This window comes from Mesocricetus auratus, unplaced genomic scaffold (assembly GCF_017639785.1).
Source record: "Mesocricetus auratus isolate SY011 unplaced genomic scaffold, BCM_Maur_2.0 Super-Scaffold_100009, whole genome shotgun sequence".
Classification (NCBI taxonomy): Eukaryota; Metazoa; Chordata; class Mammalia; order Rodentia; family Cricetidae; genus Mesocricetus; species Mesocricetus auratus.
Genome location: NW_024429193.1, coordinates 52,066,001 through 52,093,983, shown reverse-complemented (window position 1 = coordinate 52,093,983; position 27,983 = coordinate 52,066,001). Strand labels below are relative to the sequence as shown.

General features: G+C 40.5%; 1 protein-coding gene across 4 annotated transcripts in view; it reads right to left on the bottom strand.

The window, feature by feature from the left end:
- Window positions 1–437: 437 nt before the first annotated feature.
- Lrig2 (leucine rich repeats and immunoglobulin like domains 2) overlaps window positions 438–27,983 on the bottom strand; it is a 46,298-nt gene continuing 18,752 nt past the window's right edge. For 2 of the 4 annotated variants that reach the window (XM_040752112.1, XM_040752116.1), the window contains 10 exons: window positions 26,390–26,470; window positions 24,396–24,467; window positions 24,050–24,118; window positions 11,960–12,123; window positions 9,345–9,665; window positions 7,481–7,762; window positions 6,111–6,560; window positions 4,937–5,086; window positions 3,677–3,964; window positions 438–1,306 (listed from right to left, as the gene is read on the bottom strand). In XM_040752112.1, the coding sequence (XP_040608046.1) occupies window positions 1,089–1,306; window positions 3,677–3,964; window positions 4,937–5,086; window positions 6,111–6,560; window positions 7,481–7,762; window positions 9,345–9,665; window positions 11,960–12,123; window positions 24,050–24,118; window positions 24,396–24,467; window positions 26,390–26,470 (2,095 nt within the window). In that variant the 3' untranslated portion in view covers window positions 438–1,088. The remainder of the gene's footprint in view (window positions 1,307–3,676; window positions 3,965–4,936; window positions 5,087–6,110; window positions 6,561–7,480; window positions 7,763–9,344; window positions 9,666–11,959; window positions 12,124–24,049; window positions 24,119–24,395; window positions 24,468–26,389; window positions 26,471–27,983) is intronic. The other 2 variants (XM_040752114.1, XM_040752115.1) reach the window with 2 other exon arrangements.

Genomic DNA, 27,983 nt, shown 5'->3' with positions numbered 1-27,983 from the left:
CAATCTTTGGTTTCCTTGTCATCAAAGTTCTTTGCTGAAGGAACACAGTCCCTAAAGAAGTCACCTTCTATGCTCACAGGGCTGTGACAAGGCTGCTGGGCTCTGGAAGAACAAGACATTTATGCTAGAACAAGATTATCACCTGGCACTTATAATCAGATGGGAAGAGATTAGATGCATGGACTTTCAGGCATGAAGCAAGCAGTTAATTACACCAAGATCGAGTTTGTGAGCACACACTCACTAAGTACCCTGCCTCTCTACACAAGCTTCAGAACAAATAGACTTAGAACTTTAAACTGAGTTCATAGACCTCACTAAACTAAGTTATGCAAAATCTGTGATCTTGAGAAGCTGATGTCCATACAGTAACCAGACAGACATTATATATAATTTGGGCATATCAAAAATATTTACATTGTAGCCAACACACAAGGTCAATGAGTAGAAAAATTATTTATAAATGCACATATATTTACAATGAACACCCCTGGTTATAGGGACAAAACAAATATACAACACATACACACAAAACCCACAAGAATACAAAAGCCTTTGTTCTGGTACCAGTCAGAAAAACTTGGGTTCTAGCTGAAGACCTTGAATATCAAAGCTCAGCCTCCATTCTGTACTCAACACCACAGGAGAATCCCAGTCAGACTTAGGAGAGCTCGGACAGTATCTCTGCTCCTTGCCTGGAAGGCAAAGTCGAATGTCAAAGTAGTGATGGTTTCTCATCAGCATCTAGGGCAACCCAGCAGGCTAAGCAGCAATGACACTCTTCGTGATAAGCAGTGCACACTTGGGCACATCCCTGTGGGGCCATCTGCAAGGACATTTGACCGTATCCTCTTCTGCCAGGTTGTGTATTATCAACGTGGTACACATTTCTGCAGTACATTTCTGTCAGCCACTACCTTTTCTTCGCCAGGTGTTAAGCCCAAACAAACATCAGGGCTGCTTTGGTGTGGTCAGATATAATTCAAAGCAAAGAGCAATGCAAATGCTGACTTTGGGGGTTCTTCTCAACTCTGAGGTAGCAAATTAACTAACTTGAGTCTCTGCTCAGATTTCTTCCTGGACCGGCTTCATGTGCCCTCACTACCATCTTGAATGTTCCTAGTCCTACTAAAATCAAAAGTGTGGTCACGTAACCTGTGGCAGGACACAGGTGAAGAGCAGTTTGGATCTCTCTCTGCCAGGCCCTCATGTTGCTGAAGCTGTGGTGACTCAAGGACAGGCTGCTGGGAAAAGGAAAGTAGGCCTCCTTCCCTGTTCATGTTCCATAGAGGCCGCTGAAATATTTCTGGGAATGAGAGACAAGAAATATCATTAATGACAACAGAAATGTCAACATTAATCTCCTAAAGCCTGATATCTTATTTTTAAAATTGTATGGGTGTTTTGCCTGCATGTATGTCTATGCATCACATGTGTGTCTGGTGCTCAAAGAGGCCAGAAAAGGGACTTAGATCTCCTGGAACTGAAGTTACAGATGGTTGTGAGCTGTTGTGCTGGGAATTAAACCCAGGTTCTCTGCAAGTACAACAAATGTTCTTTATCTCTAAGCCATCTCTGCAGTCCCAGACTTCCTTTTAACTCAATCACCAAAAAGAAGTAATGATGCCCAGCATCCTTGATAAGGACACTGAGATCACAATGCCAACATTAAAAACAAGATAAAAACTGGAACCATGCACTACCAAACCTTTATATTCAACAGAACTAACAAGCTAGTTTCTGAAATCATGCTGCTGTTTTTCACCTGTTATTTTAGTAGCTTTACTGCTTTGAGAATTGCGTTGGCTAGCTTCATGTCAACTTGACACAGGATGAAATCACTGGAGGAAATCTCAATTAAGAAAATACCTCTGGCCGGGCATTAGTGGCTCGCACCTTTAATCCCAGCACTTGGGAGGCAGAGGCAGGTGGATCTCTGTGAGTTCGAGGCCAGCCTGGTCTACAAGAGCTAGTTCCAGGACAGCCTCCAAAGCCACAGAGAAACCCTGTCTCGAAAAACCAAAAAAAAAAAAAAAAAAAAAAAAAAAAAGAAAAAGAAAATACCTCTATACCAGGCATTAGTGGTGCATGCCTTTAATCCCAGCACTCGGTAGGCAGAGGCAGGCGGATCTCTATGAGTTTGAGGCCAGCCTGGTCTACAGAGCAAGTTCCAGGACAGCCTCCAAAACAATACAGAGAAACCCTGTCTCAAAAAACAAAAAAACAAAAAGAAAGAAATAAAGAAAATACCTTTGCCAGGTAGTGGTAGTACATATCTTTAATCCCAGAACTCCAGAGGCAGAGGCAGACAAATCTTTGTGAGTTCAATGCCAGACTGGTCCAATTCCAGGACAGCCAGAGCTACACAAAGAGAAACCCTTTCTTGAAAAACCAAAATTAAAAAAGAAAACACCTCCATAAGATGGAGCTATGGACAAGCCTGTAAGGCATTTTCTTAACTAGTGATTGATTGGGGGGGGGCTCAGCCCATTTTAGGTGATGCCATCCCTTAAGTGATGGTCATGGGTTTCATAAAAAAAGCAGGCTGTGGGACTAGAGAGATGACTCAGCGGTTAAGAGCACCAGTTGCTTTTCAGAGGACCCAGGCTTCAATTCTGAGCACACACATGGCAGTTCACAATTGTCTAACTCCAGATCCAGGGGATCTGACAACTTCACATCATGTACATAAAATAAAGTTAAATAAAATTTTTTAAAGCAGGCTGGCTAATGTCTAGGATGGGAACACAACCGCATGCCTAACAAGTTCTAAGGTAATGATAATGGATCCTAGCACACACTGTGTAAAATTAATTAGGATACCCTAGGCAAAGAATGGACAACCTAAGGCAGTCTCTCACTTGCTAATCTCTGTACTTAACACCAGATTCAAATAAAGACTTCTCAAGGTTAAAAGAGGTATTGTACTTCAGTTCTTTCTGAAGTAAATGTAAGAGAATTCCTTAAATGACAGTGCTCTTTTCTGACCTAAACCTCTTGGGGAATCTTTACAACTGGTCTCTCGGTTGGGCGTTACTGGCGCACACCTTTAATCCCAGCACTCAGGAGAGAGGCAGGCGGATCTCTGTGAGTTCAAGCCAGCCTGGTCTACAGGGCAAGTTCCAGGACAGCCTCCAAAACAATACAGAGAAACCCTGTCTCAAAAAACAAAACAAAACAAAAAAACAAAAACAAAAAAACAAAAAAAGAAAGAAAGAAAGAAGTGGTCTCTTACAGAACACATCTTCAGTCTCATGTTACATCATTTATTGCTGCCAGAACAGTCCCTGGAAGCAACACTATACCTTCCTCTGTGACCCTGCAATTTTTGCCCCGTGCCCCATTCCCCATGTTCTTCCTCTGAGAGAAAGTGACAGCCGATTGGTCCAGAAAAAGTTTTATTTTGTTGACATGGGTAATGTGATGCCCAGATTGCTTGCCCGACAGAAGAGCAACCAAAAAAAAAAAAAAAAACAAAAGAACATTTTAGGCTTCTCATGCCATATATATGTTCAGCACCTCAAATTTCCATTATTTAACCATGGCAATTATTCCAATGCACTAATTTGTTTGTTTGTTTGTTTCCTGTGAAATAAGTGTGCTACCAATACAACAGAAGGGCAGATCAGATGAAACTAAAATCAAAACCTCAAAGAGAAACAAAAGTTCCCATTACCGTTGCTCATCTGTGAGAAGGGAAGCTTCTCATTCATCCTCTCATGGTTTGTGGGAAAGGCAGAGAGTTCTCTCTCTGTTGATGGTATCAGACTCTCCAGAGTAGCAGCATCTTGGGGAGGATGCGACAAAAATGTCTCTTTGGGCATCTGAACCATAAGGCTGGATAGGGTCTGGTCTAAAACATCCTCCTCAGCAATATAGGTGTATGGACAGTATTCTCGGGTCCTTGAGTAGATGTTGGCATTGTCATAACAATCCGAACAGATCACCCGGGTACCAGTGCCACCTAATAACAAAATGGGAAAGAACCCGAATGCTTTTCTGTTAAGACACAGTTTTGTCATAATCAACTTTCTTTAACAGTTATAGCATTTACTGCACACTTACTTTATAAACCAGGTTGAAATTTCAAGGTCTCTATTCAAATTATCTCACTTTTTTTCCTCACAACATCCCTACGGAGCAGATATAATTCTCATCCTCATTTTATAGAGTTATGACAGAAGGAAAAGCTAAAATGCAAACCTAGGCACTCTGGCTTCAGAGCCCATGCTCTTGAATTCTAATGTTAAATCTCTACCTAGCCTGGAGAGTCTAAACTCCAACCACGGGATCCAAGACAGGCCTGGACCTCCAGCTATGAGATACACCTTGGCTTGAGCAAACTAAAACAAATGAGGTGTTACTTTTATGAGTCAAGAAGCTAAGCAACAGTATCTGCTCACATTACCCCTAGTAAATCCACCCTGCTGTCTTGTCTCTTTCTACAGAAGTGAAGGTGTGAGGAGGGAAGGCAAAAGGAGGTTCTCCTCACTTTACTAGGGACATTTTGTAGCCCTCTGAATTTCTCCACTGTAGGCTGAAAATCATTTTTCCCTTAAACTTTACTAAGTATCTACCTGTCAACAGGAGAACCAAATGTCCTTTGGATGTTATCTGAAGGATGCTCATCTCTATCTAAAAGGGTAGAAACACTTAAAAAGTTTCTAGAAATCCTCTTCTTGTAATGACAGTTATCCAGGAGCCTCAGCTGTGTCCTTCAATCCCTGTTTAAGGGTAATGTGTTTCTTTTGTAAGATGGCCTTCTTCTCTGGTTAAGACTTTATAGTCAATTTTCATTCCATTTTGCATGAAGTTAAATGTTCTACGTGCTTTATCTTAAAATACTGCTTCAGGCTCATGGAAAAACTATACCCTGAACAATAAATCCACCACTAGAACAGGCTGAAATTGTAACTATGAACAGCAAAGTGCCTACCGTCGGTGCCTTTGTGTATGTATCCATTGGCAGGAGGCATAAGTTGCTGATGACTGCCTGCCTCAGAGTTGCTGTAGCCTTCCTGTGGTTCAGACAGTGTTCCTTGGGAAGACAAATAGCTGGGAATGTCTGCAGGCAAATTAAGTTCCTCTGTAAAGAGACATCTGTAACTCTCAAACTCAGGCGGTTAAAGTCAACACTCAGAAGGCAATTTTTTAAGTGTTCCACTTTGACACTGGCCTTGAGAACGGTATGGACTTGGGACCCCAACAGCTCTTTATCCTTCCCTTACTACACTTCCCTAACATTCTTCTCAAGAGTCTCACTTTACAAGTGTGGCTTGGCTTGCAGGTGCAGTACAGTGGCAAAGTGTTTGTCTAACATGTACAGGCTATGGGTTCACTCCCAGAACTACCAGCAGTGGGCTGGGGGTGAGGGGTTACCAAAAGAAAAAAATAAACTAAAGATTAAAATCTTATCTATAGCTACACTTTCACAACCTCTCTACTTGGATCTCCTTTCTTGCAGATCTTGAGGTGAGTGGGGTAAAAGACCTACCCACTCACAAGGGTTCAACTCTCCCCTAAAACAAATTATGGTAGAAATGAACCTTAGGCTCTAAAGAAAGAAAGCAAAAACAAAACAAAACATAACTCAGCTAGGCATGCTTCACCACACCTGTAATCCCAGTACACTGGAGGTGGAGGCAAAGGACCACTGCAAATTCAAGGCCAGTTCGTGAGTTCCAGGCCAGCCAGGGCCATACACTGAAATCCTCTCAAAAGAAAAGAATTAACTGGGTTTGATGGCACATGCCTTTAATCCCAGCACTCTGGAGGCAGAGGATGGCAGATCTCAGAGTTTAAGGCAAGTCTGGATTAGAGAACAGTGCTGATATCCAGGAGTACACAAAGATACAAACAAACAAGAACAAGAAAATATACCTGTAATATAATTCTAAGAGCTAAATTTAGGGGGACGTATATATAGTACATAGGAATTTTTAAAACTATTTCCCCAAAGAGGTTGTTATCTCAAGAAAGCTGGGTATTTTATCAGAAAAACTTCTTTATATCTCCTATCAAGTAATGAATCACAGTACTCCAGCTTTTTTATTTTTTACTACATCCTACATTCCTAAGACTATGCCATGTGTCATCTGGGTACCACTTACCTGTATTTGTGATACTGTAGTCTTCATTCTTCCTTCTCATGTGGTAAATAACAATGACCCAGATCAAAGAAGTGCCCACGACACAGCAGACCACAACAATGATGACAATTCCAACTGTGGTCCAACCATCATCCTCATGTCCAATGCTATTCTGAGAAGAGTCACAATTGGGGGATGAAATGACATTTAAGTAAATATGTCCCCGTTCTGTCCCAAGAGTGTTAGACATAATGCAGGTATATTTTCCAGCATCTTCTAGCCCAGCATCTACAATGATGAGAAGCTGATTGGCTGCAGCAAAGAAGTGTCGTTCTGTTACTAAGAGTGGTCCATCATCTTTGGTCCAATTGAGGCGAGGAGCAGGACTCCCTCCAGCTATGCACTGCAATACTGCTGTTTCACCGCGGGTGACGGTCTTGTCCTCAAGAGGTCTAATGAATGAGGGTGTCTCTAATAGAAGGTTAAAAATACTAAGTTAGGAAAATGACACCCTAAATCCTACGGAACTATGATCATAAAGAGTATGGTGAAATGTGAAGTTTCATGAAGATTTAACAGTTAATGTTTCAGACACACAAAAGCCTCAAAAAAGGAAAAAAAAATCTAAATATGAACTTGTAGTGATGCATGGCTGTGAACCCATCTACTCTACTCAGGGAAGTCAGAGCAAAAAGATCATACATTTACAACCATCTCAGCAACTTAACAATACCTATCTCAAAAAGAAATTAACCAGGGCTGGGACACTGGCTCAGTACACCACTGGCCTGACACGCACAAGCCAGAGCTACTAGCCATTAGTGCTAGGGATTGCTGCTGTTCCGAGGTAGGTTCTCAACTATATAAGCTGACCTAGAACTCTTGATCCTTCTGCCTTAGCCTCCAAGTTAACACACTTTTTTTTAAAGGTTTCTGACAATCAGGTCAGAGTGGTTCACTTGAATACATAGTGAGTTCTCTAGAGTTATAGAGGAAGGAGGAGAAGACAAACCCATAAAACTCTAGTATCTAAGAAAATAGAGACCTGAACTGCATAATTTGCCTTGGATTCAAGTTACATAAAAACATGTTTTAGTCAAGTGTTAGTAGCACACTCCATTAATCCCAGCACTTAGGGGGTAGTAGGAGGCAGATCTCTATGAGTTCTGGACCAGCCTGGTCTACAGAGTATGTTCCAGAACAGCCAAGGCTACAAAAAGAAACTCTGTCTCAAAAAACAAAAACAAACATATAAAAATAGCAAAAGAAAAAAAAAAAAGAGAGAGAAAAGAACAAAAAAGTTAAAAAAAAAATCACACCAAAACCTCCAAATCGTTTTTCTTGCTCTCAGAGGCTCCAGTAAGGCAGCAGTCTTAACAAAGTAAGCATACCTAATACAGTGAGTGAGGCATTTGCTGAGAGGCCCCCTGCTATATTCTGTGCCATGCAGCTGTAGATTCCCATGTCTTCTATCTTCACATTGGCAATGAAGAAGACGTCATCCTCTGGCATGACATGCATTCGTCTTTCTCGGGCTGCAGGAAAGTCAGTGCCACCATCTTTCTGCCAAGAAATTTGAGGTGCAGGGTGCCCCTCTGCAGCACATTCTAATCTGGCCATGGCACCAGTGCGAATAGTTAGATCCATTGGAGTCTTCAGAAAAGACGGCATCTCTATTCAAACAAATTACAGAAAAAATATACAGTAGGAAACCATGCAGAAGTACACAAATCTAATAGCCTAACAGGCAAAATTCTGATATAAAACAATGCTCCGTTTCTGAGAAAACATTCTCTGGACCAACAATGAAGCCAGCTTCTGAAAGCATGTCTCACCAGTACTTCAGCATGTGAATGGAGCACAGTAGCACAGTACTTCTAAAGCACACGCCATGACTATCTGACCATGCTATGGGGAGAACGATATCAGAGAGCCAAAATCTTTCCTGAAAGCCAGTTTAGAACTTGATGTTTAACAGTACTCTTTCATTTAGAAAGTTAAATGAGGCTCCCTAACCTAACATTGAATTATGCTTTTAAAAACCTCATTTATGAAACACGGGAGTGGGGTATGGAGCTAGAGAGTTGGCTCAGTAGCTAAGAGCAGTTATTGCTCTTGCAGGACTCAGGTTCAATTCCTAGGCTCACATGGCAGCTCACAACTGTCTGTTACTTCAGTCTCAGGGGATTCAATGCTCTATTCAGGCCTTCATGGCCACCAGGCATGCATGCGGTACAAACATACATGAAGGCAAGCCACTCACACACAAAATAATAAAATATTTTTAAAAGCTAGAAACTACAAAAGAAATAGAAGCAGGGCACAAGTACACCTTTTGGTTGCTCACAGCCTAAAACACTATAGCTACTCAATCTCATAGACAATAAACCAAGCTGCTTTGGAAAACTTTTTAAAAACCACTAGGAGAGTTAAGCATCTCCTGGGGCAAAGAATGTAGGACAGTGTAACAGACACAGATATTGGGGTTCAAGCTTCAAGCTGAAGATCAGAAAAGCAAAGCAGCCAGCCACTAGCTCTTACCTCTACCTCAGACTGAAGGGGTGACTGTGTCCCTCTGATTGCATCTCCAAACTGCATTGCTCTTCACCAAGCCTCAGACTGCAATCCCACACTGCTATGCTCTCCTCAATGCGGCTGAAGATTAATTCTCTCATGAGAACCCTTGCTTTTTCCTTTTATACATCTCAAATCCTGGGATTAAAGGCGTGGGATCCCAAGTGCTGAACTGTTTCTCTTTAGGACTAGACCAATTTCATGTATCTCAGTGTGCCCTTGAACTAACAGAGATCCATCTGACTGTCTTCTGAGTCCTGGGATTAAAGATGTATGTCACCACCACCTAGCTCTATGGCTAGCTAGTTTGGCTGTTGGGATCAAAAGTGTATATCATCACTGTCTGACCTCTATGGCTTGTGGCTAGCTTTGCATTCTGAACCCTCAGGTAGCTTTATTTAATCATAAATAATATATCACCACAGGACAATAAGTATGTGGGTAATCCAATAGTCCACCCCTTCCATATGCCACACTCAAGAGAAAATAACACTAAGAGCTCCCTCCAAATATGAGGCATGACCGAATTTTCTTGGTCAAGTGACTTATAATTTAGATGTAGAAAGTTTTTCAAAGTACTTTTGCCTATCAGGATGGAGATAGGCATGGTGTATATTCTAGAAATACATAAATAAGTTAAAAAAGTAAGTATTTCAAAAGTCAAGTAATACAATTCCTTACCATTCACAGTCAGTTTGGCTTTCTGTGAATAATTAGAGCCAAAGTGATTAGTAACAATACACTGGTATTTCCCTTCATCTGTAAAGTTCACACTGAAGAGGTGCAAGACACTAGTATATTCCAGAACTTCTCCAGCCTGCTGGCGATAACGAACGAAGTTCTCAACATCCACATCATACAGGATTTCACTGTCCTTGCGCCATACAGTGGACATGGGTGAATCACTGCTGCTCACTGCAGTGCACGTCAGAGTCACGTTAACACCTCTTAAAGCAACTGTGCTTTCAGGATGTGTCCTTATCTGAGGCTTCAGAAAATCATCTAAAGGGAAGAAATGCAATAGCAGCCAAGTCAGTTACTTATTTTTACTTCAGATTCAATTTTAAAACAAATCCTGTAAAACTATAAGCTTCATTCACATAGGTTAAAATCAAAGGAGACAATAAAGAGCCTAATCCCTTTTTTTCTTTGTTTTGCTTTTAATAACTTATTTTTATTTTACTTGCATTAGTGTTTTGTCTGCATATATGTCTGTATGAAAGTGTCAGATATTGGAGTTAGAGTCAGTTGTTAGCTGCCATGTAAGTGAATTCCTCAGGAAGAGCAGTCAGTTCTCTTAACTGCTGAGCCATCTCTCCAACCCCATCTAATCCCTGGTTTAAAGGTGAGGAAAATGAATTCCAGTTAAACAGTTGTGCTCAAAGACATTAGTCAGTGAGAGAAGGTGGACTGGATGTCAGCACCAGTACTCTTTCTATCATCCTCAAGACTCTCAGGTGCTTAGCATGTATTTCCTAAGCATTATCAATGGGTGGGGTTAGTGGAGGGAAACCTTACATAAGAATTTCAAGGTACATACCATGTATATACACACACATAATGATATGTATGTCACATATATAATGATGCATATACAAATGCTTATAATAACCATTATCCTTTCTGTATAATACAGAAAATGAGAATATAAACTTACTCTGTTTTTCATGGAGACTACTAATAAATATATGACTTGAGATTACTTTGTACATAACTTTAACATTAAAATAGTTAAGAATTCAAACAGGATAAATGCAGAAGTGAAAACTGGTTTAGGACTGGCAAGTGCACCATGGACTCATAAATAACAACATTATGGATTCAGAGAGGCTGTTATAGAAACCCTGAACTAAGTAACGTTCCACTGTGCCTTCAAGGGTATAGCCGGAGTCCTATAAAACATATAGTATGAGGCAGAGTGGTGGCATACACCATTCATCTCAGCACTTAGGAAGCACAGGCAGGCGGGTTCCAGACCAACCTCGTCCAGTCTGTATAGTGAACTTGAGAGCAGTCAGGGCTACACAGTGAGATCCTTTCTCAAAAACATATAGTATATCTTAAATTTAAAACTAAGTAAAAGTCAAAGGGGAATGTGTGACAGCATAAACAGTATTCAAGTCACTGTAAAGAAGATTTAATTATAAAAGAAGACCGTCCAAGTTGTGGAGGAAAAATATAGATTTATTCTTGAAATGTTATATTCAGGACAACCTATGACTATCTCTCCTGTCTCAAAGATATGCTGCCACTTTGAGACCTAAGAAGTTGCATAAAGGGACTTGAGAGCAGTTAAGAGCACCCAGGTTCAGTTCCCAGCACATTGGAGCTAACAACCTTCTGCAACCCCAGTTCCGGAGGACCTGACACCCACTTATGGCCTCCTGGGCACCGCACACACATAGTGCACAAACATGTACCTATACACATAAAATAAATATAGATTAATCTTGAAAAGAAAGAAAAAAATGCATCTGGGCCAGTGAAATGGCTCAGTGGGGTAAAAGAGTTTGCCATCAAGTCTAATGACATAAGCTTGCTCCCTGAACACCCCCAAGTGGAAAGAGAGAACTATCTTGTTCTTTTACTAAGAAACTACACCTAAAAACTGACATTGGTAATTACAAACCCATACTGTTATACACTTAGAATTATAACATTGCTGATAGCCATATAAACTAATGCCTTTTCAAAAGTTTTCTTAGTGGTTCTTTTCAAAATCTACTAAAAGTCTTCACATTGAAAAAAAAACTTACTGAAGTCTTACTGTAGCCTAAAATTAATAATTTCCCTCAAATTAAAGCCAACATCCACACTGCCACTTAAAGCCAATGAGAAGGCAGCACTGAGAGGGCCCTTGAGTTAATACAAACAAGAACAGTTAAGAAACACAACTGTTTATGAAACACTAAGTCAAGAACACAAAATGTATCCTGTATTTGCAAAAGTAATCAATGAGATATGGTTTGAAGAACACCACCACAAGGTCATAAGATGAGCTGTCAAAAGTCATTTGGGGCCGGGCGGTAGTGGCGCACACCTTTAATCCCAGCACTCTGGAGGCCGAGGCAGGCGGATCTCTGTGAGTTCAAGACCAGCCTGGTCTACAAGAGCTAGTTCCAGGACAGCCTCCAAAGTCACAGAGAAATCCTGTTTCAAAAACCAAAATTTTAAAAAAAAAAGCACGATTTGGAGTGGGTTTTTGTTTGTTTGTTTGGTTGGTTTGGTTCATTCTCTTTATTCTGTTGTTACAACAGTTAACAGAAGTTGTAAAATTTTAAAACAGAAATACGAACCACAGACAAAATCTTTCAGATCCACATTCAGGATGCTTTGCCCTGCTAACCATTCAGGATGTGCACAGCTTACATTCACAGAGTGATGAAAGTTGTTATCCACCAACCACTGAAGTAGCCACTTCAAATGACAATCGCAGAGCAAACTGCTTGTGTTCAGAACTCTGCAGAAAGAAAGCAAGAAAGAGAGCCTTTCATTTTAGCTTTACTCTGATTTCTTCAATATAACTTTGCTACACATTTATGCATTTGCTTGTCAAAAAAGTTCATCTAATTGTAAGAAAACATATTTAGACAGCCTTACTAATATGACAGTGTTATGAAAAACATCAAAAAAGACTGAAGGACAAGAGAACCATTTTAGATTAAAGACAAGTAAAGAGACATTAAAATGAAACGAAATGCATATATGTATGCATGTTTGCTTGCTCTGAGAGAGTTACTAAACTACCCAGGCTGGACTCAAACTTGCAATCTGAGCTATATATCATAACACGTACCGACACATGATTCTAGTTTGGGGGTGGGAGTTCTAAAGAGGGAGGGATATGCATGTGTATATATTGTATGTGTATATATACATGTGAGTGTTTGTTTGTTTGAGACAGGGACTCCTACACTCCAGGTTAGCGTTTAGCTCACCGTGTAGTCGAGGATGACCTTGAACTTCTAGTCCTTGTGCTTCTACCTCCCAAATACTGGGGTTATGGGTGGGGTGCAACACCACATCTGGTTTAACAAGTTGCTGGGGACTAAACTCAGAGTCTCTCGGGCATGCTAGGGAAAGACTTTACCAACTAAGCTCCATCTCCAGCCAGGGTGATAGTTCTGATATTGGGAAAATTTGAAGATGAGCAATCTACTAGAGACTGTAATTTTGTAAATGTTAATTTCATTGAGTATGAAAATGATACTGTAGCTATGTAAAAAATGTCCTTTTTGGGGAACACTCCTCCACTGCTGGTGGGAGTGCCAAATAGTACAGCCACTATGGAAATCAGTATGGAGATTCCTCAGGAAAATCAGAATCAGTCTACCACAAGACCCAGCAATTCCACTCTTAGGCATATACCCAAAAGATGCACATTCACACAGCAAGGATGTCTGTTCTACTATGTTCATAGCAGCATTATATGTAATAGCTAGATCTTGGAAGCAACCTAGATGCCCCACAACTGAAGAGTGGATAGAGAAAATGTGGTACATTTACACAATGGAGTACTACTCAGCGGAGAAAAACAATGGAATTTTGAAATTTGCAGGCAAATGGATGGCACTAGAGGAAACCATCCTGAGTGAGGTAACCCAGACACAAAAAGACAAACATGGTATGTACTCACTCATATATGGATTTTAGAATGGATCAGGGGAGTGCCAGCCTACAATCCCATTGCCAGTGATTCTGGGAAACAAGGAGGTTCCCAAGAGAGATGCATGATACCCCAGAGAAGTGGAATGAGGCAAGATCTCCTGAACAGATTGGGAACATCGGGGGAGGAGAGAGGGAACCAAGAAAAAGAGAGGGGGAGAAGAAGGCATGGGGGAGCAGGAAGGTTGAATCGAGGTAAGAATAGAGGAGAGCAGGATGAGAGATACCATAATAGATCGAGTCATTATAGGCTTGAGCAGAGAGCTGACACTAGTGAGATCTCCAGAGATCTCCAAGGATAACACCAACTGGCAAACTAAACAATAGTGGAGAGACTACACTAATAGCCCCTCCTTGATGATAGGGTTGATGACTACCCTATATGCCATCCTAGAACCTTCATCCAGGGACTGATGGAAGCAGAGACAGATACCCACAGCTAAACACTGAACTGAACTCCGGGAACCCAGTGACAGAGATGGAGGAGTGATGAGCAATGGGGTCAAAACCATGATGATGAAACCCACAAAGACAGCTGACCAGATAAGGGGGAGTTCTTGAATCCCAGACTGATGTCTGAGAGGCCAACAGGGGACTGATCCAGACTCCATGAATGTAGTCAAAGTGAGGATGCCAAAGAAATCACTGGGGCCTTGGGTAGTAGATCAGTGTTTATCATGGTTTATGAATGAGCTTTGGGAGCCCATTCCAAATGGAGGAATGCTCTCTCAGCCTGGACACATGGGGAAGGCCTAGGTTCTGCCCAGGATGAAATGACAGACTTTAGAGATCCCCCACAAGGAGGGCCTCAGCCTCCCTGGGGACTGATGTGGGGATTGGATGGGGGGCTGGGGAGCTGGTGGAGTGGCAAGGGAGGAGGGGTGGGAGAGGAAGCTGGGACTGACATGTGAAACATTCATGTTTCTAATTTAAATAAAAACATATTGAGAAAAAAAGGTCCTTTTTTTAAGGAAATACATGCCAAGCTATTCAGGAGTCTATCATGATGTCTATACTTTTTTATTTTGATGTGTATGTATATGTACCATGTGTGTGGACCTAGTGCCTGAGGAGGTTTGAAGAGGGTTATCAGATCCCCTGAAACTGGAGAAACAGGTGGGTGTGCGCTATCATGTGGGTGCTGAGAACCAAACCAACAAGTGCTCTTAACCACTGAGCCAACTCTCAGCCCCTCGATGTCTCTCTACAACTTTTAAATGGTCTGAAATCAATAAAAGACTTTTACATGCACAATGTATACACAAAAACTATGTATGTGTAGAGAATGCAATGGTGAGAGTGAGCCGGGTAAGTCTGTCAGAAGGTTAATAACTGGTACATCCAGGTGAAAAGTAAGTGGATAGTCATGTGCCATCATTATATTCCTGAACCCTAGGCAAAGGCTAATCACACTGAAGAGCTCTATTGTGGGAAGTATATTGCTATTTCCAAATTATTTCATCAAGACTGAAAGTACTTCAGCCCTCTGGCAATGTATACTTTGACTTAGAGTAAGAGCCACTTTAAAAAAAATATAGTCTATAAAACAGATCCTTTTGAAGAATCAGTGTTTTTCTCTTCATGATCTCTTGGCAGAGAAAGCAAACAATTTGGGGAGCACTACACCTTATTCTTTGTGTATGGCTGAAATATTCTATCCTTAACTTGGTGGACTTAGTGGGAAGTGGAGATCATGCCACAGTGTATATGTAGAGGTTCTCTCCTTCCACTGATCTGGGAATCCAACTCGGATCACCTGCCTGGGAGCCTAGAAAGTGCTTTCATCTCACAAACCACCTCCTACCCAACCCTTAAAATATTTTTAAGTCTGCACTTACTAAAACTTCTATGCTTCCTGGCATTCTTCTTCATGCTTTACATAAATATCTTGAGGCTCATGAGAGCATTACATATAAATTAAAAGATTTTTCATTAGTATCTTATTATGTAGTATTCATGCAGTTTGGGGAAATTGTGTGTGTGTGTGTGTGTGTGTGTGTGTGTGTGTGTGTGTGTGTATTATTAGGCTCTTGTAGGCAGAGTCAGTATGTGAGGGGTAGAAAGCAAAAGAAACAGAAGTGAAAGAAACCACTATGAAGCCAGGCATGGTGACACATGCCTTTAATCTCAGCACTTGGGAGGCAGAGGCAGGTGGATCTCTTTGAGTTCAAGGTCAGACTGTTCTACAAATCGAGTTCCAAAACTACAGACAAACCCTATCTCAAAAAACAACAACAAAACAAACAAATATTGTATGTGGGCAGTACTATGCTACTGAAATGTTATGAATGTAATATTCAGCAGGTCAAGGTGGCCTTGAACTGAGGTAGTCCTCTTGCCTCAGCCTCTCAGTTGCTAAGATTATAGGCCTAAGTCACCACCCTTGCCTGCTAGAGGTTTTGTTTTCTTTTTTAAAGGAACAGAGAGGTAATATAACCATTATAATCTCAAAAACATATGTGTGCTGTGTGTGTGTGTGTGTGTGTGTGTGTGTGTGTGTGTGTGTGTGTGTGGCTGTGTATACATAAAATCTGAGTAAACATTTATGGTCCTATTTTTTTAGAAACAGAAACCAAGACTTTGAAAACATAGTGTGGTGCCTAATGTAGGTAGCAGGTTAGGATCTGAAGGTGAAGGTGTCCCAGCTTTGTATAGATACCCTAATCCCACAGCAGCTCTCCTTAGTACTGAGCAGTCTGAAAATCGACTGCCCATGTCCTTGCTGTCATTAACCAGACTTAAAAAGAAAACCTCAGGAAATTCTGTAAGAGCAAGAAGTATAAGCCTCTGGACCTGTAACCCAACACTAGAGCCATGCACCATCAAGCACAAAGAGAAACTGAAGACCAAGAAACAAATTAGCAAACAACAACAACAAAGATATCACTAGGTGGTTTGAGCACTTAATATATTTAATGGGGGGGCATTCCTATGAAAATAAAAACAAGGTTTAGTGGCTAAAACAAACTTTAAACTCAAGTTTCTAAGTCCAGAAAAGGTTACCATGGTGGCCACACCTTTAATTCCAGCACATGAGAGGCTGAGGCAGGAGGATCTCTTTGAGTTCAAGACCAGTCTGGTCTACAGAAAATGTTCCAGGACAACCAGGGCTACACAGAGAAACCCTGTCTCAAAAAACCAAAACAAAAGTTACAAAGATTCTTAGACACTGATCTCAAAGCATCTTCAGAGTTAGGATGAATCTTGGCAACTGTCAGATTTCCCCAGTTTCCACCCAGCAACATACAGGAAGGTAGGCTATACAAAACTGATTATGATTACGGAAAGTCACCAGTTACAACTAAAAACTTTGGCAGAAGGCTGTTTTATTATGTACCAAGTCATGATGACGGAGAATAAATGGAAACATCATCTCAGAAAGCTGGAGAGAGCAAACTAGAGGACCAAGAACTCAATAAGGACCGACAAAAATGTGTACTTCAGAAACCACAAAGGGCACACTATAACTTTCCATGAAACAATTCTCTTTCCACAACCACTCCTTCCCCTTTATTGTTGTTTAAAAATTAAGTCGGGTCTCATAAGCTTGGCTCATTATTTACAGTGCAGTGAGAATAGTGCTTAGCCACAGAGGTCTTTTAAAATTTGCTTTGATGGAACTTCTCAAAGCCTCTCAGTAGGCTAGGAAGTCAAGCCAGGAACTGGCCACCAGACATAATCGCCAGTATTTACCTTAGGGAATCCTCTCCTAGAGACTCCCAAGATACTCTGGGACAGCCAGAGCACGACTTATAAGGAAAATCCTATAAGCTTTTTTGTAGAAGCTTTATAAACATTGATGCCTTAAGGTCAACCTGAGTTCCTTAAAACTCTCTGGTCATACCTGACTTTATATGTCATTCAAACGACATTCCAATCAAATCCTCCAACTGAGTACTGTTAAAGGGGAATATATTCCAATTCACTTTAAATAAGAATTATATTGCCAAGAAAATAATGATGTTCATTAAGTTTCTGAATTCTGGAGAGCTCAGATAGAGAAAAGGTAATCATATCCACATACACCCCCAAGATATAGTTTGCTAACTTGTTCCAAGTCATAGAAAGCTTAAGAAAAAAAATGAGTTCCTTAAATCTGGAAAGAGAACATTAAAGAACCAGCAACTTTACTGGTTCAGTCGTCATCATCGTCATCATCATCATCATCATCACCATCACCACCACCACCACTATTAATGAGGCATGGTCTTACTAAGGAGCCCTGACCAGCCTAGAAGTCACTCTCTAGACCAGGCTGGCCTGGAAATCACAGAAATCCAACTGCCTCCGCCTCCTGAGTGCTGGGATTAAAGACATATAATACTAAACTCAAGCCCCATAATTAATTTTTTAGGTGTTTTATTTTTTATGTGTTTGGGTTTTTTGTCTACATATGTCTATGTACCAAATGCATGTCTGGCACCCTCAGAGGTCAAAAAGGGCATGCAATCCCCTAGGACTAGAGTTACAGACAGTTGTGAACTGCCATATAGGTGCTAGAAATTGAAGGAGGGTCCTCTGGAAGAGCAGTCAATGCTCTTAGCCATTGAGTCATATCTCCAGCCCCCATAATTAATTCTTGCTTTATCTTTGGATAATGATTTCATAATTCCTTCATCAGAATTCTGTAAGTTCTGAATGCAGCGAGCGGTATAATTATCAGTGTGGTTATCATAAATTATCTGAAACCTGCACTTGTCTAATCTTCTCATGAACCTTTGTCATCACAGATAATTATATTTTACTCTAATGTGTTCCTGAAAGTTTTTGCAAACAATATAATACAAAAGTGCTTCAGTTTCAAAGAGGTTCATGGGAAGACGTGGGTAAGGGTACGTATATTAAGCAGTTATTTCTGTGGCAAACAAAATATCAAAATTATGACTGCTAACACTACAGCAGATAGCATGAACTATGAACAAATTTCTAAGACCTTGAAAAAATTTCCAAAGTATTTATTTTAACCTACAGAATGTTTAGTAGCATTTAATTGACATTTTCCAGATAACATACCAAATAAACTTAATTAGTTTAATGCTTCTTTTTTTATAAGAAAGGAGATAAACTCTTAAAAGATTTTTCAGATAGAGTCAGGTATTATAGCATACTCCTGCAGTCTCAGCTACTTGGGAAAGAGGCAAAAGGTCCACTTGAACCCAGGAATTCAGTAAAACACTAACATAAACTCACTTGTTTATTTACTTTTTTTGAGACAGGGTCTCTTTGTAGCCCTGGCAAGCCTGAAACTCACAATGTAGACTAGGCTGGCCTTACACTCACTGAGATTCTCCCATCTGCCTCCTAAAGGTTGCTGTTTTGATTTAAAAGCTGTTGTTTTCTATACTTTACATTTTTATCCAAATGGCTGCTGTAAAACAAAGAGGTAAAGATACCTATTTACAAATACAGTATATTTCCCTCATCCACAGCTTGCTTCCTGCAGTTTCAATCACCTGAGGTTAATAATAAAAATATTACATGGAAAAGCACAAATGTAAACAACTCCTAAGTTGCAAATTGTGTGCCATTTTGATTAATGTGATAAAATCTCAAGCTATCCCACTCAGGACATAAACTATTCCTTTCTCTAGTACATTCACACTGTATATGCTGTTCACCCATTGACGATTTAATGGCCATCTTGATTATCAGATTAAGTGTTATAGTGTTACAGTGCCTTGGGTTCAAATAATTCTAATTTGCTAAAAGTCCCAACCCACAAGTAATGAAAAGGCAGCAACAGCACACAAGACATGGACGGACAAGGGAACTCTATTATTCTGCAGCAATAGCCTTATAGTACATATATGGCTTGGTACTGTATGGTGTCAGTACAGGGAACATAGTCCTGAAGGATAGGGTGAAACATATAACGTGTGAAGGAAACTGTCAAGCTTAGGCCCCTCTGAGGACTTACACACTGTTAATGGCTGTTGGGAGATGGAGAAACATTTTCTTTAGTACTGTAGCCACAGGTAAGATGCCCATGCTTCCAAACAGCCGTAATGAAACTTATTGGGTCACAAAAATAGACATAAAAATAAAAGTGGGGTTACTTGGTAAGAGGATTAATGGAAGTGGTGGAGAATAAAAGGTTAAAGGAGTTAGGAAATGACCAAATTATATCACACATGTGTATGAAAATGCCATAATGAAACCTATGTATAACCAATATATGCCAATAAGCCAATAAAATATTATCTTTTTACAATCAAAAAATTTATTTTGGCATGACATATAATCTTAGAGAGGTTACAGGGAAACCTAGGAGCTATCTGGGTATCACCAAAGTCCATCCAAGTACAGATAAAATAGTACTTCCATTCAGTATTTTTCAGATTCACACAGCTATTTGGGAGTCTGGAGTCCCCGATGGAGGACAGGTGGCCCGAAGTGAAACAGCTAAAGTGGGACATGGTATGACAGAGGTGGATGGACAAATGAAGAAGGGAGATTTTCAGAAAGATACATCAAAAGACTCAAGGGAACTAGTGGTTAAGAGGAAAAACAGAAATGGCAATGGGAAGGTAGTAATCTTAAGAGGAACCAGTAACAATGAAGTTCCACTAATTAAGGAAGAAGATAATTAAGGGGACAAAGTTAGCAGGACATGTTACTGCCAGGGATTCCAGTGAGGATAGAAAAATTCCCGTAGGAGAAACAGAATTCAATCAAGAAAACAGAAGGATTCTACAAAGAATATCTTTACCTGGGAGTCAGGAAACAATCACCCAGGAAGACCTCCAGCACAGCAGGTATCTCCTGAAGAATGGAGCACTTGGTCCCAGCTTTAGAGACTGCACTTGGAATCTCCACAATCAGAATCTCTCCTTACCAGCGCCAATGGACATTTGTCCAGAGCAATATTCACCAGCCTAACTCACCACTAGATCCCTGATCAATCAGTCAGGAATAAAGACAAAGATTTCAAAAGTGTACATTTGGGAGTCCTGGGTGAGAGGTCCGGGGATCTAATGAAGACTCTGATCCTATCCATGCCACACCATTAACTGTTAAAGAAAAAGTTACTCAATAAACTTGTTAAAGTATCATGAGGCAGAGTGTATTCAAGACCATCTCAGAGGCACAGAGATCACCTCAGTGGGATTTCACAACGAGGAAAGAAGCTGGGCTCAACTCCAATTACAGCCAACGGCAATTGGGAATTTTTAACCAAAGAGAAAGAGGGTGGGCATCAGCGGGTGGCACATTACTAAGCAGCAACCTCAAAACTGAGGAGGATTCTGGTTAAAACAGCCTAGAAAGATTCTTGCTTAAAGGCAGGCCAGAGTAGCCAGACATCACCTGGGGAATGGTACAGGAAGAAAAACACAATCAGTTGTCTAGGGTATCTAGGGTTACCAGGTATGAACATGGGAAAACCCACACCCAGCACTTAGGAGGCAGAGGCAGACAGATCTCTTGGGAGCTCAAAGGCAGCCTGGTCTACATAGTGAGATCCTGTACCCTCCCTGCCCAAAAAGTACACAGAAAGGCCTAGAAGAGTCAGGAGTGTGAAGTTTCTTCACACTTGCCCCTTGCTCACCACCTCCCTAATGGATCTCTATATTGAAACTAAACTGCCTGCTATCCAAAGCATATGTTAAAACAGTTCTCATAATAGTTAAAATTTCTTGCTGATCCTCAGACTATACTGGAAGAAAAAAGATAAACTGAATCCTTACAAGTTAGCTAAGCCTAGAAATAAATCCAATTATCTTATAAGATCTCTTCAATTTTTTTATAACATAGCAAAAAAAATAATTAATGATCATCTTCCAAAGAGTTTTGAGGCAGGGTCTTATGTAGCCCAGGCTGACCTCACACTTGATATAGGTAGTTGAGGATGACTTTAAACTTCTGATCCTCCTGCCTCCATATCTTGAATACTGGGATTATAGGCATGTATCACCACATCTGGTTAATATAATTCAAGGGAATAACTCCAGTGTTACATACATGCTGGGCAAGTATTTTAACAACTAGTCACATCCATAGTTCACATTTTCATAGTATTTTGTTTTTTGTTGTTGATATTAGTCATTTGATTTTTTACTATGTTCCTGGCTCAGTGCTCAGCAGTCTCTCAAAATCCCCCCAAATTTTCCTAATTTTGGGGTGGGGAGTGGAGGAAGAGACCATAGCAAATTCCTCTTGTTTTACAAACCCAACATGATACAGAACTGTCTGGCCTCAATTCACTTGAACTTTCCTGCCTAGACAGTTTCACTCAATATTCACATGGTGTGTCACCTTCATTTCATGAAAATCCTTCTTCAAAGCTGGGCATGGTTGCACACACCTTTAATCCCAGCACTCGGGAAGAAGAGGCAAGAGGATCCCTTGGGGCAGCCAGTCTCCTGGATTCTTCCCTCCTAATAAACCCCTTAGATGAGCTTTGGGTGAAGACCTTCTTTTGCGGCGGAGCAGGGACGACCCTGGCCAGGGCAGAGTGAGCAGGGCTTTAACACTTCTGCCTGGAAAACCTTCCCTGGCAGAGCGGAGTTGTTACACTACGCTATCCACTCTCCCAGGAGCACAGCTGAACTGTAGCAACTTCGCCAGGGAAACCTCCTGCAGGAGCAAAATTGCTAGAATGGGCAAACATCCCCAGCTTGAAGACACTCTCCTGCCGGAGCAGAGCCGATACACTGAGGAAGCCTTTCCCTGAAGTAGGGCTGTAAGCTGCTACGTTTACTGAGCCCTGTGGTAGTCCTTGGCTCCCGAGCTCCAGGATACCTTTCCATCTGAGCTGTGAAACACTCAGTATTCTGTGGCTCCCGAGTGCCAGGGTACCTGTTCCACCTGATCAGTCTGAATGCTTACAGTCTCTACATAATTCTACCTATCCTGTAATTCACTACGTAGACCAGACTGGTGTGGAACTCATAAGGATCTGCCTGCCTCTGCCTCCTCAGTGCTGGGATTAAAGGCCTTTGCTATCATGCCTGGCTACATGCCATGAACTTATATGGAAGTCAGAGGACAACTTGAAGGAGTCAGATCTTCTATCATGTGGGTTCTGGTACCAAAGTCACGATTGTGAGGCCTAAAGGCAGGCACCATTATTCATTGAACTATGTCACTGTCCTAAAACTATGACTTCTATAAACTACTACAAAAGTCACAATAATATCAAATTGTGTAAAAATTCCTACAAGCTTTCTCTTCATTTTTATCACTGTCTTGTCATGAACTGATTCTACTGAATGCCTCTAGCCACAGCATTTAAAATACTGATTTTCCAACACCACAGTTTAAATTAATAATGATTCCTAGCTAACTCCCTTCGCTTAGAAAATGCTCTAAACTAATAAAACCAATTTTAGGGGCTGGAGAGATGATGACTTGACAGTTAAGAATTCTTATTGCCCTTACAGAGGACCGAACTTGTTGCCCAGCACCCCCAAGGCATACCACAACCACCTGTACCTCCAGTTCCAGGGGCTCTGATGCATTCTTCTGACCTCCATGAAATCATGCATCCATGCGGTGCACTTACATACACTCAGACACATACACATAAGTTTGTTTTGTTTGTCTGTTTTTCGAGATAAAGTTTCTCTGTATTGCTTTGGAGGTTGTCCTGGAATTCACTGTGTAGACCAGGCTGGTCTCAAACTCACAAAGATCTGCCTACCTCTGCCTCCCAAGTGCTGGGATTAAAGGCGTTAGCCACTACACCCAAATGCACATAAATTTCTTTTAAAAGGCAATTTTTAAAAAATATATAGAAGGTGCTGGAGAAATAGCTCAGTGGTTAAAAGCACCACTCTTTCAGGACCTGGGTTTAGTTCCCAGCCCTCACATGGCTGTTCACAACTGTCTGTAACATCAATTCCAGAGTATATGACACCCTCTTCTGGACTCCACAGGCACCAGACAGTACACAGACATAAACGTAGGCAAAACACCAAAATTTAATTTAAAAATTTTATGTGAAAAAAGTATAAAACACTATCTTTTTCTATTGTACCATTTAAAGTTTTTGACCACTTTAGTAGTTTACACACATTGAAATTATTAACACAAAATCCTAGATCAATTTCACAAAGTAAAAGAACAAAATCAACTGTTACCCCTTAACGGAATCCCAGGGTAAGAACTAGAGACAAATTTCTGAGAGTCCAGAAAGTAAAGTACACTCTCAGCCCAGGAGTGGTGCTAAGGATCCCACGGGTGAGCACAGGCAGCACACAGATGGTACACACTCTTGACTGTTCAGTGCTGGGTATCTCTAAATGACACCACTACTGAAACAACTCAATGTTAACACTTCTGTGTCTCTTGCTTAAATCACAGGCCTCTGAAAACATCTGAATTACCTTCTTTTCTTTACAGATAATGAGCGGCTGGAGAGATGGCTCAGTGATTAAGAACACCGTCTGCAGCTGGGCAGTAGTGGCACACTCTTTAATCCCAGCACTTGGGAGGCAGAGGCAGGCGGATCTTTATGATTTTGAAGCCAGCCTGGTCTACCGAGCTAGTTTCAGGACACACAAGGCTACACAGAGAAACCCTGTCTCAAAAAGAGAACACTGTCTGCTCTTCCCAAAGACCCAGGTTCAATTCCTAGCATCCACATGATGGTTCACAATCATCTGTAACTCCAGTTCCAGAGGACCTGATGACCTTCCTTGGCCCTCTATCTGCACCAGGCATACAGATGGTGTACTTTACATATAATAATCACTAACAATTAAAAGAGAAAAAATACTTACAGTTCCTTTAAGTGAGTCTGAGAAAAGGCATTTTCTTGGATTGACATTATAGCATTGTTGTTCAAATCTCTGAAATCAAAAGAAATGCAACCTCAGTAACCATTTCTACAGTGAGCTACATAAATGCTTAAATGCCCATGAACACCTCTCATTAACAACAAAAGTTGCTTTGTGAGGCAGTCTCAGTATGCAACCCTATCTGGCTTTAAACTTGCTATATTGACCAGGCTGGCCTCAAACTCACAAAGATTTGCCTGTCTCTGCCTCCTGAGGACTGGGATTAAAGGAAAGCACCACCACACCCAGCACAGAGATTATACAGAGTAACTACATATGAAATACTTACAAATACTCAAGGGATTCAAGACCAATGAATGCTTTCTGTGTAATTGACTTAATTTGATTTCCTTGCAAGATTCTGAAATAAAATTAAATTCATTAGCATTTATCTATAAAAGGTATACTTAAGTAAAAATTAAGAGTATAATACTACTAACACATTTTTAAATTATTATTTTTTAATTGTATGTGTGTGTGTGTGTGTGTACATACTAATCACAATGGTGCATGAAGAAGGGACAACTTGCAGGAATACATTATGCCCTTCCATGATGTGGGTCCTGAGGTCATCTCACTCAGAGGAAAGCACCTTTTACTACTGGACCATCCTCCTCCATTACCCCTTCTTCCTTTCCCTACTTTTTTTTTTTAAGACTTATTTACTATATTTACAGTGTTCTAGCTGCATGCCAGAAGAGGGCTCCAGATCTCATTACAGATAGATGGTTTGTGAGCCATCATGTGGTCGCTGGGAATTGAACTCAGAACCTCTGGAAGAACAGCCAGTGCTCTTAACCACTGAACCATCTCTTCAGACCTTAAATTGTTTTTAATTATGTGTCTGTGTGTAGCTAGTGGGGGAGAGGTATATTCATATGAGTGCTGTGCCTGTGGAAGTCAGAAGAGGACATGAGACCCCTTGAAGTGAAGTTACAGGTGGTTATAAGCCACCTACTATGGGTGCTGAGAACGAAACTCAGGTCCTCTGAAAGAACAGAAAGCATTCTTAACCTCTGAGCCATCTCTTTAGCCCCTTTAATGTCTTTACTGAGACACAACTGAGAGAAAAAATATACACACTGAATTGTAGCTTAATAAAAGCAAACATGTTTAAGAAAATTATGAACTTACTAATTAAGGCAAAGTATAACACAAAAGCTTCTGTTGAGGTTACAGAGCTCCTCTGAATGCCTCTTAACAGTCATCCTAACCACTAAATACTGGTAATTCGCCATTGCCACATGAGGCTAGATTCCCCATTTCTCTCCTTAATAAAAAGATGGTCAGATTAAAGACATTCAGACAAGTATAAATCTTCAGAGAAATTCTTCTCATAGGAGATGTAAAATGTTTCATGTGAGAGTATTTTCTCATATTATTATTTCCCATATATTTCACATAATTAAACATGCTATCAGCTCAACTATATTTTCTCAAAATATTTCTCTTACTTGAATGGAAAATTATTCTGTAACTTATTTAAATTCTACAGGACTGAGAACGTAAACTTGTAGTCCAATGGAAATCACTATGGAGGTTCCTCCAAAAACTGAAAATAGGACTACCATAAGGCCCAGCTAAGCTACTGATAAGCTACTGGTAAGCTACTGGCAAACACATACCCGAATGACTCTAAGTCAATATGCCACAGCCTAGGTATCCACTGAAATATGGATGGATAAAGAAAAGGTAGCACATACATACAACAGAACTTTTATGTAGCCCTAAATAAAAATAAAGTTATGGAATTTGTACAGAAATGGACACCACCAAGCATTTTCTCTCATATGCAGAACCTAGATTTAGAATTACATATATGTGTGTGATGTATGTGTCTGTAGGTCATGAAATGAGAAAAGGGATCATGAGAGGAGAAGAAGAGATCTTAAGGGAGGTGGAAAATAGGGAATGGTGCGTAAGTCATAAGAAAGCAGAAGGAACTTCCAGGATGTAAAAAGGACCAACCCAAGCAGGGAGGAGGTGGGAAGAGGACAGTAGGGGAGAGGAATGAATGACAACAAAGAACAATGAAACATGTATGGTCATGCAGTGATGAAACTGCTAACCCTAAAACTAATTAAGAAATAAATTTCCATAAATACTTTGTAAGTAAAAAGTACCCCAATAACACACTATTTGACAAACAAAGCTCCCTCCTTTAGTAGATGGTAGGAAAGCTCAGAATTTCTGGCCATATAAAATAAACATTATCCAATAACAATTACAACTGCTCCTTGAAAAGACATCTATTAGATAAGCACAAACATCACAGATACATACAATTTAGTGAGACTTTTGAGTCCAGCAAAGGCTTCACTAGCATCTTCTATGGCCCACGAAATTTCATTGTTTCTCAAATCTCTGAAAGAGTCAGGAAGAAGAAGTTGTCAGCCAATATGACCACCATACCACTAGGCAGCATCCTGGTATAGCAGCACAAAAGGACATGCTCACTTTGATTCTTATTTTAACTACTGTTTATGGTGAAGACTCAATCCTGCTTTTTAAAGGAATATTTGTGATAAACACAGACAAATTAATAAATTAAGCAGTTTCGGTGGCACATGCCTTTAGTCCCAGCACTCAGGAAGCAGAGCCAGGAGATCTCTGTGAGTTCAAGGCAGCCTGGTTTACATAGTGAGTTCCAGGACAGCCAGAACTTCACAGAGAAACCCTGTCTCAAAAATAAATAAATAAAAACAAATAAGTGGATAGATAGATAGATAGACAGACAGACAGACAGATAGATGAGCCAAGCAACCAACCTGCTAAGATTACTAATCTTCCTAGTAAACCACATCTAATTGTACTAGCCTATTAAAAATTGTAGAGATGGGGCCTACAAAAAGGAGGCTTTCAAGATAAAGAAAATAGGTAAAGTTTACAAATAAACTTTTAGACTCATGGGATTTCTGGGTGTTTTTTTTTCAAGCCTTCCTCTGGGCCCTTAAACTTAAAATAGTTCAAAGAGTAATACCAACACAGAATTTCACAGCTCAAGAGCAATCTAATATTCCCTTAGGAAGCAAAAATGGCATGCACACTGTGCAAAATGGTTACTTGAAAAGTATGCTCTTTTAAAACTCACTATTCCATTTTCAGAAGAAGTACAATTGTATATACATCATGTACTGATAAAGTATCAGTTATATTAAAAATATTTCATAACTCTAGCTTCCTAAAGTCATCTTATCCTAAATAAGACACATGCTTTCTGATTTATAAAACTATATATAATAGTATGGATGCCAAGAGAGACTGATTTTTTTTTTATGTTACTCTATACTTGATTCCTTTTTTAAAAAAAGATTTATTTATTATGTATACAGTGTTCTGTCTGCATGCATGTCTGCAGGCCAGACAAGGGCATCAGATCTCATTATAGACGGTTGTGAGCCACCATATGGGTGCTGGGATTTGGACCTGGGTCCTCTGGAAGAGCAGCCAGTGCTCTTAACCGCTGAGCCATCTCTCCAGCCCAAGAGATAGCTTCTTGCTTAGCCTTCTTCAAGTAAAATGCTAACACAGCTCGTTTTATGTTATTATCAATTCTTCAGGACATTCCCCCTCCTCCACAGTAGAAAATAATAGAAATTATTTACCCAAAAAGGCATGGTGGCTCATGCCTATAATCCTAGGACTCAAGAAACTAAGACAGAAAGATGGAAAATTCAAAGCCAGCCTAGGTAACACAGTAGGACCTTATCTCAAGAGATCAAAGAAGAGGAAAGGAGAGGGAGAGGAAGAGAGGAGGGAAGCAAAGAAAAGAGAAAGGGAGGGGGAGGGGAGGGGAGGGGAGGGGAGGGGAGGGGAGAGCTCACTGGGTTAAGAGCACTAGCTGTTCTTTCTTAGAGGTCCTGAGTTCAATTCCCAG